General features: G+C 39.6%; 1 protein-coding gene across 5 annotated transcripts in view; it reads right to left on the reverse strand.

Annotated features, from left to right (window-relative positions):
- LOC117744095 (SH3 and PX domain-containing protein 2A-like) overlaps window positions 1-19,164 on the reverse strand; it is a 48,405-nt gene that overhangs the window by 20,866 nt on the left and 8,375 nt on the right. For 2 of the 5 annotated variants that reach the window (XM_034552208.1, XM_034552207.1), the window contains exons 3-6: window positions 13,249-13,324; window positions 11,565-11,641; window positions 10,610-10,701; window positions 5,605-5,636 (exon numbers count right to left, since the gene is read on the reverse strand). In XM_034552208.1, coding sequence (XP_034408099.1) covers window positions 5,605-5,636; window positions 10,610-10,701; window positions 11,565-11,641; window positions 13,249-13,324 — 277 coding nt within the window. Of the gene's footprint in view, window positions 1-5,604; window positions 5,637-10,609; window positions 10,702-10,832; window positions 10,919-10,960; window positions 11,013-11,091; window positions 11,247-11,564; window positions 11,642-13,248; window positions 13,325-19,164 lie in introns of those variants that run through there. The other 3 variants (XM_034552210.1, XM_034552209.1, XM_034552211.1) reach the window with 3 other exon arrangements.

Here is a 19,164-nt window from a genome sequence, read left to right on the forward strand (position 1 = left end):
TCTTGGAAACGCGTGGTTGAGTGGTTTGTTTCAACTCACGGATCAATTAACACTGATCAATACAAATGACATCTGAACAAGGACATAAGAAGACCGATTCAAACTTTCTGAAAATTTTAACACATTTTTACCAGTAACTTGAAATTACTGTCAGTAGTTATTGATACTATAAGTATGACATTTTAGTTTCATTTAAGATGTGTTTATGTGCTTTTTTTTACATTTTCTTAACATTTTAAAGGGCTTTTTTTTATATCAAACACTTTGTATGTAGGAGGGAAATTAATATGAACCGTATTTACTGAATGCAATTTAAATTATCTACTTTTACCTCTATTTAAACCACACATCTGTGGACGTAGTCTGTACATTTGCTTACTTGACCTAGAAATAAACTTCAAATAAATCTGCTATCCTGGACATTGTCTCATCACACACACACACACACACGCACAACAATATAATTTCCATACAGGCGGACGTAAAACTCAGCAGGTGAAGAACTCATGAAACCATAATCTATGTAAAATGATGTGAATGGAGGTTTCTACTAGACACAATGAACTACTGCTGTGAGAGAACTGTACATCTGAGACCTGAGGTGAGTGAGTAAAGACCTTCTTTGCAAAGTAAATATGCCTGAAAAACAAAAGCTAATATTCCAGCCTCATTCAGGAAATGAAATGTTTTGCAACAGCAAGAAGACAGAGCCAGCACAAAAAGAACATGTTTGAGAGAAATGAGAAGAAGGGAGTCTTGGACAGGAAAGGTTTCCTTTCAAATGAACTGTGTAAAGAGAGCTATAAAACAAATAGCATAAAATTAGCTTCATACATTAGTGTATCAAGGTGACAACGAAATACATTAGCCCAGTAAAAGTTACGATACTTTAATCAGTCACTCCCTGAAATAATGTGATTTCATAGTATTCAGTGGCAGTGATTTCAAACCAGGATTATCACGACAGTTACAGTATGTGGAAAGATTGTGAGTACCTCAACTAATTTGAAAAAATAGAAATTACAATTTAATTACATATAAATCCAGTATGTATCCTAACAGTTGGTAGAAAAATGTAGTTTACTATTTTTAAACAAACATATTTAGAACATGATGGGTGCTGTTGATGAAGGGGCACTTGAGTTCAACTGATAAACAGAGGGGAACTATTACATTGTGTGTGTGAGCTTGTGTTTGAGGTGATTTACTATGTGTGTGTGCACAGTGTAGATCTTATGTATTCATAACCTCTGAAAAGAAAAGTATTTTCTTCTTGGCTTCCATCAGATAGCCCTATTAGCCACTCTCTGTGTTTATATCCCTCCTCAGTAAGATTTATACATGTGCTTCCTGCTCCCACCCTTGCACTCCCAGACGTCCTAACTCCATCCAACCCCCACCCCAGCTCACCCATCATCAGCTCCATCCAAAGATGATGACAGTTAGGAACTTTGCAATAATTCATCACCAAGAGGAGGAAACCAGGGAGTCACATCTACCCATTTAAACCGAGGAATTCTTCTTTGTGAGAGATTTCTCAGGATTAGGCATTTTGGTTGATAGCATAGTTGGCACTGGTCTTTATGTGTTAGTGCCGTATTTTTGAACTTTGTGAGAGCAGATCTGGGTTCAGAGCAGTGCAATTTGTCTAAGTGCAATGCTTTTGTTTGGCTCCTCAGCAGCAGATGTGTAGTTGGATTAGAAAAGGACACTGGACTGCTGTTCAATGTAGTACAGATGTACTCATGTCATTGAATCAGTATGTGGCCCTGAGGGAGAAGGGGCAGACCACAAACAAATAGGACAGAAACCTTCAGCAAAATCATCTGACAGTAAGACAGCCTTCACAAGGAATTCTAAAAACTGAATATATTAATTACATTCACTTGATCAGCTCAGTATTTTAGGTCTAGAAAAAAAGTGTTTATGTTATAGATGTCAAAAAAAAAAGTACGACAAAAGTTGCATTAGACAAAAAGAGCATCTTCAAATATAGGCGAGGTTTTGAAAAATATGAAATCTACCGGCGTGCATATATTACAGTTAGTTGTGTGTATAAAACAGGGACACACTCCACAGCTCTACGAGAGGTAAGAAACTCCACAGGGTACCTGTGACTTCAGTACCATTACACTGGATATTGCAGATGGTTTCCAGAAATTCTGGAATTAGAGGCAAACTGCTGATAAAGCAGTTCTCCGATCCTCCAAACCATTATGTTTTCCAACAGAAAATCTGATGCCTTTAACTCTGGACAACTAGTATGTGAAGCCAAAGCAAACATCAAAGAACAACGTGAATTATATCTTTTACTGGCCCTAAACAAAATATTAAAATACTTATATAAACAAAGATGTCTGATCTTATTTATTGCAGAACATTTTTCTGGCTTCATGGTGTTTTGAGCAAAAAGCTTAAGTGCTGCCTCCAGGGTGGGAGTCCACTGTGACAAATGGTCACTCATCAGAAACAGAGAGGCCTGTAATGGATCTGCTCTCTGCTGGCGGGGGAGGAGCTTCGACCCAGCAGAGTTAAGTTGTAACTTCAGAGGGTAAAAAACATGTTTGCACTGATGTTACAGCTGTATCCATAACATTATCAGGAATATGTATGGAAAAGGGTATTATATTAAAAGGTGTCAGATTTCTATTCAAATCTGGTTCAACCCAAAACATAATCTGTTGTGCTGCTGTGAGAATCATTGTACATGGACCTAGAAGACCGAGGGCTGTTCATTAAGAAGCTGCTGAAACAGTGTACAGTTGTTGAAGGGAGTTGGAAGTGCTCATTTGCCTTAATGATTTCCTTATCCATCTGCAAATACAAACAAACACATAGTCCTCTTGACCCAACCCACGATCTAACGGAAGATATTAACCCCTTTGCTCCCAACAAGCTTGTGTATAGCCAAATGCTGTATCTAAACCCCACATAGACACAACCTCATGCACACACACACACACACACACACACCCTACAAACCCCAAGAGACCCGCAGCTCAAATAAAGACAGCAAGTCTGCACACATAAACATGCTCCCTCAGTCCGTGCGCAACACTGAAATGGTTTCCACTTGCCACGTGAACCTCCTCTCCTCTCCAGCAGCATTTCACATGCACTCAACCCCTGAACGCTACGTTTCTTTTTCTCTCCAGTTCAATTTCAAACTGCTCATCTCACTTTCTTTTTTAATAAGATTATCATTGACGATTTAAAGATGATCCGAATCTCCTGAACCTCAACACCCCTTGGAGTAAGCAGCAGTTGATCCTACAATCTGAGTTAATTTGATTCAGATTGTTTTCTTTTACCAATTAAACCTTTCCCCTGCGCGTTCTCTCCCGTGTATGAATACATTATTATGTATTTCATCAGCAAGGTATCTTGTTTCCTTTAGGGTTTGGTTATGGCTGCATGTCTTTTTATCAGTCCCAGTTATCTGACAGACGAGCCCGGTATCGGCATTCAAACCTGACAACACCATTATGTATGAGACAGAAGGTAGTATGTCTTTCTTTGAAACTTTTGTAGATAGCGGCCTGGTTAAGCTGCTGAGTCAATAATGCAAACTGCTTCAACCTCATACTGTGGGAAGTCACAGTTTGAAGACAATACATTAGATATGGGCCAGAATCTTACTGAAAACATATGAGAGACGAAGACAATGAAAAGTTAAATAAGATAGGAATGTATTCGTCCCAAAGGAAATTGCTGATGCGCGAGACCAAAAGGTAAAACAATTAGGATGTTGCCAATATCGTCATGACAACAAAGAAGATAGTGATGACTGGGAGTGTGTCAACCTAAGACATTCATCAGATTTCTTCTGCTTGCCAGGTAAACAGAGTTCCTAGTCAAACCTATAACCGCTAGCAGTTTTGTGGTAAAGGGCTACATCCTCCTGTTTAGGGGCAGGGGCTCGGTAAACTCTCATGGAGACCTGCACCATGTAATTATGGAAACCATAAGCTGCAGCTACAGCACAAATTCACCACAAATAAACTTCACTTTATCTGCTGTCCTGCTTTAAAAGAGAGAGATCAATCTGTCAGCTGTGTTAAACCGATAATCCCCAGCAAAGGAACTATAGTGAAGGTTTAGAGATCAAGTATGCAGGGCTTTACAGTACGTGCTCCGTGTTGACTGTGAATAGTAAATCATCATGAGCACCAGACATTAAGTGTTAAATTCTTATTATTGTTTCCACTGGTCGACTTGATCCCGTTGAATGATTTATTGGAAGCATGAATGCATGTACATCTTAAAAACTACATAGGAAATAACACATTTACTATCAAACCCAACCATACAGAATAAAACAGCTGACATTGTGCATGCAAACTTCAGGCATTATATGACAAACCTTCCCGGCAGTAGATATGAATGATGACTGGAAACCAATCTAAAACCGTGCACAGACTGAATGTAGGTTACTCGACACACACGCAGCTGAAATAAGACAATTTTTCCATTTCGCTATGTAGCTGGAATTCCGTGTTACGTAAAGCCGCAATACCATGGAACATATAATGAAATTAGGTTGGGGTCTTGTTTCATTTGGTGTCAACTCCGGCTTGCCCACAGAAAAATGTACTTACAGGTCATTTACAGAGACTATGTCATAAACAACTGCGGCACATTGCAGGAAGGATGGCCACTTGCATCTGATTGATTGGCTAGTGTGTAATTTAGTAATTTATGTGGGTATTCTGAGACTGCATACATGCAAGTGCAGGCACACAAAAATACACAACACTTGCACAGCTGTTCCCTTAACTCCTCTCATGCCTTTCCTGCTGCCTCCTACGCCTGTATCCCCCTGCTCAGCTGAGTCACTCGGCCTTTCTGTCTTCCTCGCTCTCTCTCACATACAATCATGAAGCCAACAGCCAACTCTGGCAGCGCAAACCTACCGAACAGGTGGTCTCTCCCACCTAACAATGTTTTCTTGACTATTTCATTACCATACAGAAGTATTTGTTCCAGTTGTGTGTTTTTGAAGACCATGCACACTTGATAAAGAAGTCAACAGCCAAAAAAAAATAAGCCAGCAGACCCAGAGGTGTCATATTTATTATTCTAAACTATAGGCCTAGAAACTAGCAATCATTTTGATTATCAATTAATCAGCAGATTATTTTCTCCATTTATTGTTTGTTCCGTCAAATGAAATTGTATTTTTAAACTGTGACAAAATAACATTTCTCAGACCTCATAGTGACGTCCTCAAAATCTTTTCAATTGACTCTCGTGTGATGACGAAAGGCAGCAAATCTTTTCATTCGAGAAGCTGAAGCAAAACATATTTGACATTTTTGCTTGAAATATAACTGATTATGATGGCAACATCGATTAATCGAGTAATTGCAACGTGACTGCCGGGAATTTGGGTGAGTTATGCTAGCAGTGGCTAATGTAGCCTCAAGGTGCTAGCCACAAGCAGAGATGAGGAGCAGACTACAGATGTGTTTCATTTTCAAAATCACAATAGCATTCAAGGAACCATCAATACAACGAAGACACAATACAAACGGCTGGAGCATCGAATAACCGTAACAGAGATTCTTCTGACCCAGCGGGGTACAATGATTTTCAGATTCTTACCTGATTTACGTTTGCCGGAGCCTCCGCAGTCTCTGGAAAGGAAGCAACACCAGAGGAGCATCGTCAGTATGAGTGTGTGTGCAAGAGAGGTCAGAGTATGAATATGACTTGATCAATCCAGCGACTGGCTACAGCGGAATCTCTGCCTGGGACCATCCGAATGCTGTTGGCACCCGAGTACCAGCCAAACCCTCGTTGAGAATGCATGCAGAACTTGACCCACTACCAGAGGGAGGGCGACAGGGCGGGATACAACATACCCTATGGGTGTGTGTGGATGACGACAGTAAGTGTGTCAAGGACAGTAACAAAACAAATCAGGGCTTTGAGTTATATATATATTGCATGTACGTATTTGTTGAAATGGCAGACATGGTGTATATGAAGGCGATGCAGCTGCCTATATTCAACACAGCAGCTTTTATTTACTTGAGAACAGTATCATATCCCGTTGATAAGTCCCATTCATGTTTAGATGTGAAAGCGCCTTTCTCTTCCAAAGCCTGGACTGTAACAAAACACTGAAAGGATGAGCACTAGTGTCAATGTACCCGCTCTGTGCTTTCACACTCATCAGACTCACAGAGCGTCAATGTGCCACCGACTGAGACTGTGTGCACATTTACTGTACATGTCCGTGTGCTCCTCTTTTTGGTTCGGTTCATTGTCATTCAGACTGTAAGAGGATTTTTGCATAACTGTAAACCTGTCACTGCTGTTGGATCTATTCAGCCAGAGAAAATTTGAAGCTAGAATTTTAGTTTGACAGAAATTAGCAATTTAAAAGGCAACAAAAAACAAGTAATGAATACAAAGAACAAAGGATGAATTTAAATCCCTTCATTAAAGTGTTGTCAGTTTCATTTGAATGCTCATGCTTCATTTACTCTAATGCACTTACATAAGTGATGATGCTTCACATATTTACCTAATCATGTTTGATAAGAATTTGTTATACGATGGAAATGCATACACTCAGAATCTAGGTTTCTGAGTGGTTTGTAGCCTGTTGGCTGACTGCACGTCCTCGTTTAGTTAATTGAGCTGCAGAGAGAGCACACTGAGGAGAAGACGCAGATGGGAACAGACACCCGGCTCTCTGAAGAGAACAGCAGCAGGACTGGAGCCATGGTCAGTTATGGATATGAATAAATGTTTGGATAAACCTGTCCAACATTTACCAGGTCACAGCTTGTTAATCAACTAGCTGTGTTGCATTGATTCCAATTGCGTAGAACAAGTTGGATTTTAACTGTACTGCAATCTCTGAAATGATTCTGAAGCTGTTTGCTATTGAAGACAATAAGAAAAAAATGTAAAAGGATAATATTTCTTCAAGCCTAGCAACACTTTTTTTTTTTTAACCAATAACTGTATTCCTCTGTTACTTAAGATAAAGTCATTTTTGGCAAAAGGCTTCTCTGTTTCCAGATGCGTGAACAAGTTATGAGATATTTCCAATCACACATAAAATAGCTTACAGCTCAGTTCAGCGTCATTACTTGCTCAATTTTGAAATAAAACAACAAATAAAATTTGATTACACAAAATGTTTGTATTGGGTATTAAAGTAATGTTCATCTGTGGAAATGAATTACATAACCTCTTTATCTTAAATATTCATGCCCAGCCAACATACATAGGTTTATAGTTTATTTTAAAAATCATAGTCTAAGCAGATGACGCCCATAGTATCACAAACAATGCACACATCACATACGCTGTGAGTAGTTCACTGATTCTTTTCAGAATGGAAAAGCAAGCTGGGTCATTTCTTTATGAAAGCTTGGGGATAAATTACAGTATGATGTAGTAGTTTATGGGAATGACTCCAGATGCTTTTCAAATTAAGTTCACATTAATTGTAATGCATGTTAAACATATCTGACGTATTTCATGAAGTGTTTATTTTGTCAAAATCTGGTAGGGTGGAGATGAAACTGAGGGAAGCACTATCCTTTAGAGGGTTGGGGAGAAACGATGGGGATAAAGTCGATGCTTGACCTGCCCTGCTAGCTTGTGACCCCTTAGCACAGAGCTGGAATAATATTCTTCCCAGGGGGAGACTGCACCCATGACTTTCAGCAAAATTGAATCAATTAAGGGATGGTAAGGAGAGCAAGAAATATGTCTAAATACTTTTACAGACATAAGACTTTGCAGCCATCGTTTTAGGGTTACATTTGAACCTTTAGTTAACCAAAAGAGTCACAGGAGTTGGGAGATGGTCTTCACAGTTGTGGTTTCATTACGTACACACCCATGCCAGGAGATGCATGGGCTGAACACGTCATTTAAAGTCAGAGCCCACAAGAGCCCATTCTAAGCTTGAGTTGAGAATAACCATCTGCAGCTCACTCGTTGTAGGTGGGCCTATTAGAAATGGAATGTGTGAGACATCAGTCCTTTGCTAACATTTCTCAGCCAAATCAAAGGACTGCCGTGTCTGTCCTGCTTCATGTATACATTACACAGACACTCCTACCTGACCTAAGATTAACCTCTGCAGGAGTGACCTTCAGCTTTGGGAGCAAAAGGTCAACGTCATTTAACAGGAAATCATTATGATTATGACAAGAGGTCTGATTTGCACACATAAATGGTTTAGTAGGTGTTTTTAGTGCATATATATACGACATTTTATGATGCAGATTATCCTCACAAAAAAAAGAACCCACACTTTTTGGGGGAGGGGTATTTATTTGTATGGTGGGTCAGTATCGTCCCCGCTGTGTCCCGTATACTCAAACTTCCGAGTCTCAACATAGACGCTTAAGTCTGTTAGACTATAGTATATTTAAACAAGCCAACCAACCTTCAGAGTAACGAATGAGGCCTCCAATCAACATGTCAGCAAAACATAAACAGATGAATACATGGTATGTTTTAACCTGAGATTGGATTGTATGAAAAGTAAAATGTTATATAAAACGGAGATGATGGATATGTTTACGGATATTATTCATAATTCTGCCTTTGCCCTTGAGCCGGTTGCTGGCCTCAGATCAGCAGATGGTCTCCAGGCGCTACACTGTGGCTGCACAATGTAAATAGATGGATCAAATGCAGAGGACGAATTTCCCTATGGGGACTGTTACCACTTTTGCCACTCTAAAAATATAGTACATAAGAAATGAAAAACGTGTTGCTATTATCCAAATCTATTTTTAATAATATTCTTAATTTGTCACAAAGTTTCTTCAAAAATTCCCTTTACTTGAAAAATATTAAATAGCTTTCAGCCTTTCGGCCTCTGAAGCTACCCTCAGAGAAGATATAATTATTTGAATTAACAGTTCACTACTATGTGATGCATGTGACTGGAACGAAGCATCACGTTGCATCAAAAAGATTGAAAACCACTGTCTGACACAATTGTTTCAATTATTTCAGTTGTAGACAATAAGGTGTGTGAAAAATATCCAGTTACATCCTTTTGATACTGATGTTTGATGATACTGATGAAGCCATTTTAACAACTTTCCACATGGGCAAAATCAGTGATATACAGTATCTTCCATGTAAAGTTCACAAAGCAACACATTATTAAATTGATTTATCAATGTAAATCTAAAAAGGCCAATCAAACACTAAAATAGTGCAAGACATGTTTTTTGCCAATAGCTATGAACAACTACTCAGCCAATTATCAATGTTGTGCAACAGCACAAACACACACAACCTCTGCCTCATGTCAGTAGAGTGTGATAATGTCTGTCATTCATCAAAAGTCAAGAGAAACAGCTGACAATGTTGCCAGCTTGTTGCAGGGCTCCCTCTTGTGATGGAGCAACATCGCATCCATTTATTCATTATTTAATTAAATCTGTGCTGTGACATCTGTTAACCATTAGATGGCAGTAGCAGATGAGGGCTTGACTAACAACATTGCCGAGCTGCTTCTGCTAATAGTGGTAGAAATACCAGTAAAATGTACCTGAATGTGTTTCATGATGGACAGAATATTACCAGTATGATTTTCCTCTTTAATAATCACAGTAATTGTAAGAGTATTGTATTGATTGGATAAAGGTTGAATGTGTTGTTACTGCCTGTACTCATGCTTCAGTGATTAGACCGACTAAACCAATTATTTATCATTATCACATGAGCAGAAAAGCTCTTTTTCTTTATGCTGTTTTCTAATTATTTTCAAAAATGTATTTCCTTCTTTTGCAAAAATTGGGATGGACTTTATTGATTTAACTTGTTGGTGGTAAACGGTTTAAAAATGAAAATAAATATGTCTTCACCGTACCTCACACATTGTAATCACAAGATCACATTTTTTTGTGATATTGTGACATTTTTCTTTTTGAAATTGTCCAGATTCTCAGGACTGAACGGAGCACTTGGGTGGCTTGGCTTTTAGACCTCAACGTCTCAATTTAAATTGAGATCCTCCAAGACTGGAGGAGGATCGTGCTTTGAAGTGGGATTAACAAGAATGGACAGTTGAGGTTAAAGGTGGTGGGCCTGGGGGTAGTGGAGAGACCACTTAAGAGCTTACCACACTTTTATCCTTGACTGGGTTGGGAAGTTAAGATTTGAGAAAAATACTATCACGGACATACATGTGCGTGGATCGAAAGGAAAGAATATAATTTCAATTGAAAATAATTTAGCAGCCACTCTGCAATTACTCCCACTCTGACTTTGAAGTGAGGATGACAAATGACTAGCTTGAGAGTGCTGAGACTTGAACTCTGCACTGTCATAACACTACTGATCCTTACGCATTCGTTTTAGGGATTGGGTGTCACCTCTCAGAAACCATTATTAAATTTTAAAAAACAGTTCCTTTCAACCAGCATCCATTAATCATCCCTGAGACACAGCAAAGTCTCCGGATCAACATGGGTCAGTGCTGTCCCAGCTGCTGAACTACACTGTAGCCTGTGTTCCCAACACGCAATGTTTGGTATCGAACAGCTCATGTAACGAGATGAAGCTAATGCTCAATAATAGCGTATGATCTTTGAAGTGCGCAGTCATAGTTACTCACTCTGTGGGAGGGTTGAGGTCCTCTGAATTGGTCTCAAAGAATTTAAGGACCTCCTCACTTTGGGAAATGGGAGAGGGAAGCATCATCAGAGCCTGTGGGGGGAAGAAGAGAGGGAGAAAGCTACTAGTTGCGACAAAAACACATCTTTAAAAGATTGCAGGTATTGTTAAAAGTGCTGGAGTTTGGTTTGAATGGCAATGAGTAACCAGTACATAACACTAACTCAGTGTACAATCAGATGAGAAGACTAGGCGGAGATGTGAAGGGTGTGGCCGGGAAGGAAGAAGGCTCTGAGCCAAGAGGGAGGGTTAAAACGAAGTAAAATACACAGAGGGGAAATTGTATAACAACCGCCTGTCTCAGCTGCATGGGCTTTCAAATTAGGTACTTCAAGCCACTGCACCTGAATCAGAAAAGACACCCTTGAAGGAACAATATTACAAATACATCTTTAAGCTTCTGGTTTTCAAAGTAAATCTCACTTTGTTCCTGTAAATGAAAACCGCTGCCATACTTGGCAACGAACTTGCCCCACATTCCTATCTCCAACCTAATAAATATAAAAATATAAAGGAGGTCAGGTAGCCATCTGCACTAACTACTACACTTTAAGTTGCTGATTCATTCTTATTCTTTGTATTCTGTCTTACCCCTGTGTGCCCCCATTTCCCTCGTTTCCTTTATAGGCTGCCTATTTACATTGGTGACAGGAAATGACCAGTGCAGATAGAGCCTTTGCTTTCCTGTCGATGCTGGTGGGGGAGATAAATGGTGAGACCTGCCTTGAAAACACTGTGGAACATGTTCAGGATGTAGAGCATTGACGTGGATAGAATTATCTTCCAGCCAACATGTAAACCAACGATGAGTAGTGAACATTTACTGTCCGAGAAGGTGTATTGTGTTTATAGCAGAGCATGTGATACTAAATAGGACATTATGAGACATGTCTTACTTTGCAGTAATTATCAAGGTGCTTCAGCCTTTTGACAGCCACATCTCTGATGTGACTTCGGCGAAACAAGACTTTACCTGAGGAAAAACAGAGCACTGTCAGCTGAACATACAAATCCAAGAACATATACAAAATAAAACAATCAAAGTGTAAGATTATCAAAAGTACTTTTTAAAAGGCTTGCAAGAAAAAAAAAAATATATATATATAACAATATATATACATACATACATATATACATACATATATATATTAATTTGTTATATTGAAATGATGGATGTATATCTCACTCATCATAGTTATCTTATAAATATACGTATGTATGTCTATATGTGTATATACAGCACATATACAGTAAATATATGGATATATATACAGTATATATATGTATACATACATATAAACATACATACATATACTGTATATACATACATACAGTACATACATACATATATATACATTCATGTGTTGTATTAAATGCTGGATGTATATTTCACACATGAATAACAATTAAAAAAAACAGCATTTAGGAGAGCCTTTCAGGAGATGTGATATTTACACAGAGGCTGTATCTTGATCCAATAATCAATTCATATGTTGTCAGCGTGAAGTCCAGCTGTCGGCAGTAAGTATGTTTCCCTTTGATATGACATACTAAAGAAAGGATAGCATACATTACATGCATGATTTAAATCTTTGAAACCACACGCTTTATTCTAAAAGCAGAAGAACCCCAAAGGGTCTTCTGACCCATTATTAATTGATGTCAGCAGTAGCAAAGCGTTACTCATCCTCACATTATAACTCTTAGGAGAGTGACTGTTATATCATATAAACATGCAAGATGCACTAAACATTAAGTTGTGCATGCTGTTTGATATGTGTAAGGGAATACAGGTCACCTCATGTTGGGCTTATAGAGAGATCAAAACAGCACTAGTCAGAGTTGAGAAGTACATATTGTCTAACAAAGGATCTCTTTACTGCTCTCCTCTGCTCTGGCCCACAATTAATGTATTACATTAGACAAATATGTCTCTGCTACTCTCTTTCTGCCATAGAAAACCACAAATTGATTTAGCTTGGCTGGAGTATGGCAGTTAATCAAAGACATAAGGAACAATGAAATGACTTAGAAACCTCTGCCATGAAAGTTAATTCAAGACTATGTTTCCATCATGTTTGTATCTTTTTGTCAGTTCGGAATGTTTGAGGAGTGAAAACCAGACCCATACACCACGCATACTAATCATAGACAAGCTTTATGAAGGCAGGTTTGTTTCCTTTGCTACGTTTATAGTTTCAGGGTGTAGACGTTTATCTTCCAACCAACATGTAAACCAAAGATAAGTAGTGAACATTTACTTTGCGAGAAGGTGTATTGTGTTCACGGCCTTGCAAGCAGGTGTGTGGAATTGATTAAGGTGCAAGATCCAGGATTGGGAGCGTTCTAATTGCCTCTCAAGAGCTCTCATCATGTTTAAGGTGAGCCGGTGGATCACAGCTGTTGTTGCTAACAGTGCTAACAATGCAAACTATTGCGAAAGCAGTGCAGAGTAACGCACAGTGGGGCTTACTCACATGCACTAACTTTCTTTTGCCTGTACTGCAGTTTCTTGAATAAATCTAAAATTGATGCAGTGATATTAGTGTTGTGCATGTCATGATGCGTTGTGTTTATCACCTGGCAAAAAAGGAATAATCCTCTTTTTGGGGTCCTTCTGTCCTCCCTCGATTGGGAATTTGTCGAGTATTCGCATCTGCAACAGTGAGGGAGAAAGTAAAGAGTGACACAAACATGAGTGCAGCAAAACATGCCTTTTTAAAACTCCCAAAAAATAAAATACATGTAATCTACCACAAAGATGAATTTGAAAGTGGAGAGTAGAAACCAAAAAGGGGTCTCAAACAGGAACAGTCAAGCCTTTTGTTACGGTACATCATACAGAGTTCAAAGAGGGATGCAAACACACATTGTCTGAAAAGCCACTGTGTCGTGAACCTCCTTGACAGTTTCACTTATGTCTCTGGGGCAGTGGACAAGATTACGTCACCGACAATTATTTAAATTAAATTAAAATAGATAGTAGATAACACTTTGATGTTGACACTTTATACATCAACATTTACAGGACCAATCTATTAATGGGATGAAACAGACAGAAACAAGAGACCATCACGCCAGCCCCGAAAAAATAAATATCTAATTTAAATTATTTCCGGCTGATGTTGCAACTGCAATATTATTATCGATAGGAATTATTATTTTGTCATTATTATTTTGCTGTCAAGGTGTTAAATGTTATAATGACAACAGCTTACAACTACTGCCTTCTATGTGTAGCAGTTTGTCTGAGTCTCCTCATCTCATATCATGTGTCTACTCAAACTATACATACATATGTCTGTATCTGTCCCATGTGTTTCAGGTCTTTGAATAAATCACAAGACCACGAACGCACGAGAGCATCCTACAGTAACAGCCAGCTCAAAATCCAGATGCAGCCCCGCATTTGTTCGTTCTGCTTTGCTTTGTTCCAGATGTGCTCTGGTAAACAGCAAAGACTGTGAGCGTCAAGCTAAAGCACACTTAACTGGGAGGAGTAGACCGGGAGACTAATCTTGGTCTAAACCGAGCCAAAAAGAACCAAGTGGACAAACAGAACCAAGCTTGGAGAGGCAAATGGGATCCACTATGTCTGGGCCTGCAGATGTTGTTTGTAGGACTTTTCATGTAAGGGTGGTTTGGTTTTCTCTTCTTGTGGTTCTTTCCTTTTCTTGAACTCATCTGCTGCCTTTGCAAAATCCCTTAATTTCTCCCAGGGCATGGCGTTACCCCCCCCCCCCCTCCAAATATAGACAGCAAACAAGAAATGGTTTATTTTGAAGAGGGAATACTTCATTACGTGCTCTGTTAAAAAAGAAAAAGGGATTTCTGGAAATGTTTAACCCTTAGTATGAAACTGTAGTATTGCCTTGTATTTGTTTTAGGAGCATATCGCTCTGATAAGACCAGCAATCTTACCATGACGTGTTTGTGTGCAGGTGTGGTTAACCAGAGCTTTACACTCAGCCCATTTACTGTGTCTTTACGGACAACTATTGTTTGTCTGACACATTAAACTGCATACATATCAGCCTCCTAGCTGAATATTGCTCTATATTGCTTCAGTATAATAAAGCTACAATCGGAAATTTCATTTGTTTTAATATTTGCTCAAACTGTCAATATATCCTCACAGTACATGAGAAAGAATTTCTCTGCCTCTTTTTAGTGCTCCATTTGACCTTAACATTGCACCGCGTCCAAAAGGAAACCACCAATCACTGCCGAGGAGTCTCTAACACAGATATCAATCACTGCTCGTAAAGCTCATGGACTCCAATCAAACTGTCAAACTAAGCATAGGGGAATCTTGCAAATGCAATAAGGGGCACTAAAAGAAGGCCGAGGATTCAGATTGTTCAGTCTCATACACCACTGTGGCAGCCAAGTGTTCCCACTGAACATTAACCATGTAGCAACAGGGGCTATGATGTAATCATGTAATCATGTTTCTCAATCTCTTTTTGCCTCATCCAAGATGGTGTTGAGTCAGCTGGACCTCTGGTGTGGACAGAAGAACCTGGAGCTGAACACCCTTAACCCCATGGACATAACCTTGGACTTCAGGGGCAGCACCTCTACCATGACACTGTGGAAACCTTCAAGTTTCTGGGATCCACCATCTCCAAGGAGCTCAGGTGGACTTCTAGCATAGACATCGTCAGGAAAAAGGCCCATCAGAGGATGAACTTCCTGCGCCAGCTCAGGAGCTGCTGATTCAATTCTACACCGCTATTAAACAGTCTGTTCTCTGCACATCCATCAGTGATTGTTTTGTATTAGCCACCAATGAGGCCAGGGACAGACAAGAAGGGACAGTCAGGACTGTAGAGAAATTCACTGGTGCCAGTCTGCCCTCCATCCAGGACGTATACATCGCTAGAGTCGGGAAACAGGCCTAACACATCCCTGCAGACCATTCACAGCCTGGACACAACCTGTTTCAGCCTCTACTTCCATGGAAGGCGCTACAGAGCACTGTACCCATTCACTCTCAATAACCTCAAAATATCCACTGCTACCGTTGGCAATTATACATTTTATAGTTTTTAATGGTCGATTTGTTTTCAATATGTACATATGTGTCCATTCCAAATCCTACACACGGTATATACAGTTCACATCTTTACTTGTCCATAATCATCCAACCAATGTATATCCATTCAGTATTTATTCATTTCCACTATTGGTATTGTTTACAACTTTCTGTAAGTTGTAAACTTGGATAAATACGTCATATTTCTTGTTTCATCGTGGTGCTTTTTATTGATCTTGATATAATATTTATATTTACACTTCCTGTCACGGGGTGTGGTGAGGCAAGAGCTCAGGTGCAGAGGAATTAGGCAGGAGACCAGGTACGGGGAAACAAAAAAACTCTTTTTACTTCGAAAAAGGAAAAAACACAGAACTCAGGCTGGAAAGGCGAAAGTGACACAAAAGACTTACAGGGATTAACAACGACTAAACACATGACGAAAAACATGACAATCTGGCCGGGGACAAGTGAAAGAATGAGAGTATATATAAGGGGGAACACCACAAGTGTAGGGCATGAGTAATTAAGGAGGCAGAGGAGTGGCTGAGGGCAGGTGAAGGGAATGAGTAATTAACAGACACTGGGGAGACAGACACTGAACTAACAGGGCGTTACACTTCAACTATCCTTTATCCTTTTCTGTCCAGCTTTGTTTTTCCTTGTTCCTAGCTATAAATTTTATTCTGATGTGAAAAAACGGAGCCAAATTCCTTGTATGTGCGCACATACTTGGCCAATAAAGCAGATTCTGACTTAATTTGTGCTGTGAATAAATGCCTGTGAAGGAAAGTGCAATAAATAGTCAACCATCTCTATTTTGGCGTTATGACATTATGGACATGAATTATGGGGCTGAGAGGAACCCAAGCAGCTTCTGCACACTGTCATGATAACCATATAATCATCTTTGCACTCATAGGAGTGAGGGAGGAACAAACAAAGAGACACTGCACTGTGCAGCAGACAAAGAAACTGGTCTGAGATTAATCTCAGACAGGGAGGGGAATGTGGAGGAGTGTTTGCGTGGGGAAACAATCTCATTCCATCTGCGGGTTGTATTTTGACATCTACTTTACAGTTGTTTACTGCAGAAAGATTATAATGCAACAGTCATGTTGGTCAGAAACTCTAAGATGTATCAATCATGTTGTTACAAGAGTTGTCATTTAAACTTACATTACACTTTTAGTACAAACAAAATGTTGCAACTTTTAAAAGTGCTCAAATCTTTTTAGGCTTAATTGACTATCATCGGATTATTCATTAAGAAATGGAAACGATCCAAAGTGCGTTTACATATGGGGAAAGAAAGTTGAATGCAACCTTTTGTGGCTCCAGATGAAGCTGTGTGAAGTCAAAACATGTGGCTCAAGTGACATCACTTCTGTCAACTAGTTCTTTTTTTTTTAAGTTGGAAAATTAAAATGGTGGTGTCTAGTTAGAAAGAAGTGAGATTACTGATGCTCTGTAAACTCACTTCTGCACACTCCTCATCTCTAGGCCACATGAGCCGACACCCAAATTCAGACCAAACTGTCGACCGTTGAGTTAAATTTTGGGTAATGTATGCCTCGTGTTTTGACAAGGAAGAAGAGAGCATGGAATAAAAAAGACAATATCGCTCCTTCTGCTGCATTGATTTTGAAACTTTAAAAAACTCTTCCAAACAATCTTTAACTTCAGACTATTCTCAGCCATTAGTTTGTCGTCTTCCCTCAAATGCCTGCAAAAGGAGTCCAGGTTTAACAACAGTATTTAGACAAAAATAATGTTGTTTAAGTTCCACCTTGTGTCAAAAGTGTAGGCCAGACAAATTATAACGCAGACAGAGTAGAGTTGACCCTGGTCCAATTCCTCAATCCAAAAATAATGACGACTAAGGGAGACGTTTCTGTCCAAAAAAAAAAAAAAAACGGGCCATCTTGCACACTCCACAATCCCCCTGAGGAAGGCTGTGACCCATGTGCTCTGTCTGCTGTGGTTGAAGGGTGTGGAGGAGGGGAGCCCTCACTCCCTTCTCTCTGCAGTTCTGCTCACGTCAAACATATGCGGGTCAAAAACGTTTCCCTTTGAAACCAGAAACAGCATTTGGTGGAACTCAGGCTCAGCGATATACCGTCTTTAAAACAAGGAATCAATGTGCTTAACTCTGCACATGCATTATAAAGACTTCACTTTGGTTTAGCAAAAAAATACAAACAATTTATGATAATTGCTTCCCAGAGGAACAGTTATGAGTTATGTTCAGTGCACTGGGGAGGTTTGAAAAAATAGCAGAGTGCACTCTATTTTGCAACCAAAGTGGATACCTCGTCTTTAAAAGACAAGCAACAAAGCTTCTTGTTGTTGACGAGGGGTTGTATATGACCAGCTGTACAGTGCTAGCTGTTGTTGGACACCGCTTAAAAGGCGTGCCTTGTTCTGGGACCTTACTTGGCTTTTCTGAATTCTGAATTAATGGTTCTCTGATGAGATCATGGTCACACTTGTCAGGCCAAGAGTGTCAAATTTCTTGCTTCTTGCGAACATAGAATACGCAATTGTTCTACGAAGGCAGAGAGCTGTGCAGTGCTGGGGAAAGATTGTAGGTGTCAGTTGGCAGACACACAAGCAGAAGCTTATTTTCGGCCTGGAGAAAAGACAAATATTTGAATAGAGGCGGTAGAGGAGAGAGACTATAGGTAGTCTATTGAAATCATAAGGAGACATGCAGCATATAAATCACAAGGAGACATGCAGCATGTAAATCCTATGGAGACGTGCAGCATGTAAATAGCCGGCTTAACTAAAGCGAATGCATCTTCCTTTCAGTCTTTAAATCCAAAGCCTCCAAAACTGTTCATTACCCCAACCCTTTCCTGCCCACAACATACTCCTCATTTTATCCAATGCCTTTTGGGATTGGTCCCTGCATTACCGATACAACATCTTCCTTCTGCAGATATCTAAAAAGTACCTGTTTTTTTTGTATAATTGTGGAATTGTTTTGAAAGCACCTGTTTACACCTGCTCAATCCAACACTGATCAGAGATTGTCTGACATTTCCAGTGTCCTTCACTCCAAACACTTCATCTTTCACCTATATGTTCATGTAAGGACAAATGAAACGCACAATCTCTATCTATTTTGTGTGGACAGCTGGAGACTGTTGCTCTTCAGATTACCCTGCCCGGACAAACACACCTCGGCAGCAGGGATCTATGGACAAGACTAGTGTTTACAGAAACAGGAGAGAAGCTCTGTTTACATCAAACAGACCGGGGCAGAATTTTCCTGGCTATTAGCAAGAGACCAGAGAACAAAGGGTTTCCTCTGCTGCCTCCAATGCAGCCAGCCCAGCAGAGCCAGAGCGCTGGAGAGTGCAGTCTGGCAGAGAGAGTTATCCGACAAGAGCCAGAGAGTCTTTTACAACTAATGCTTGATACGCTTTGCATTGATTTAGGTGTATACCCTT

This window comes from Cyclopterus lumpus, chromosome 15 (genome assembly GCF_009769545.1).
Source record: "Cyclopterus lumpus isolate fCycLum1 chromosome 15, fCycLum1.pri, whole genome shotgun sequence".
Classification (NCBI taxonomy): Eukaryota; Metazoa; Chordata; class Actinopteri; order Perciformes; family Cyclopteridae; genus Cyclopterus; species Cyclopterus lumpus.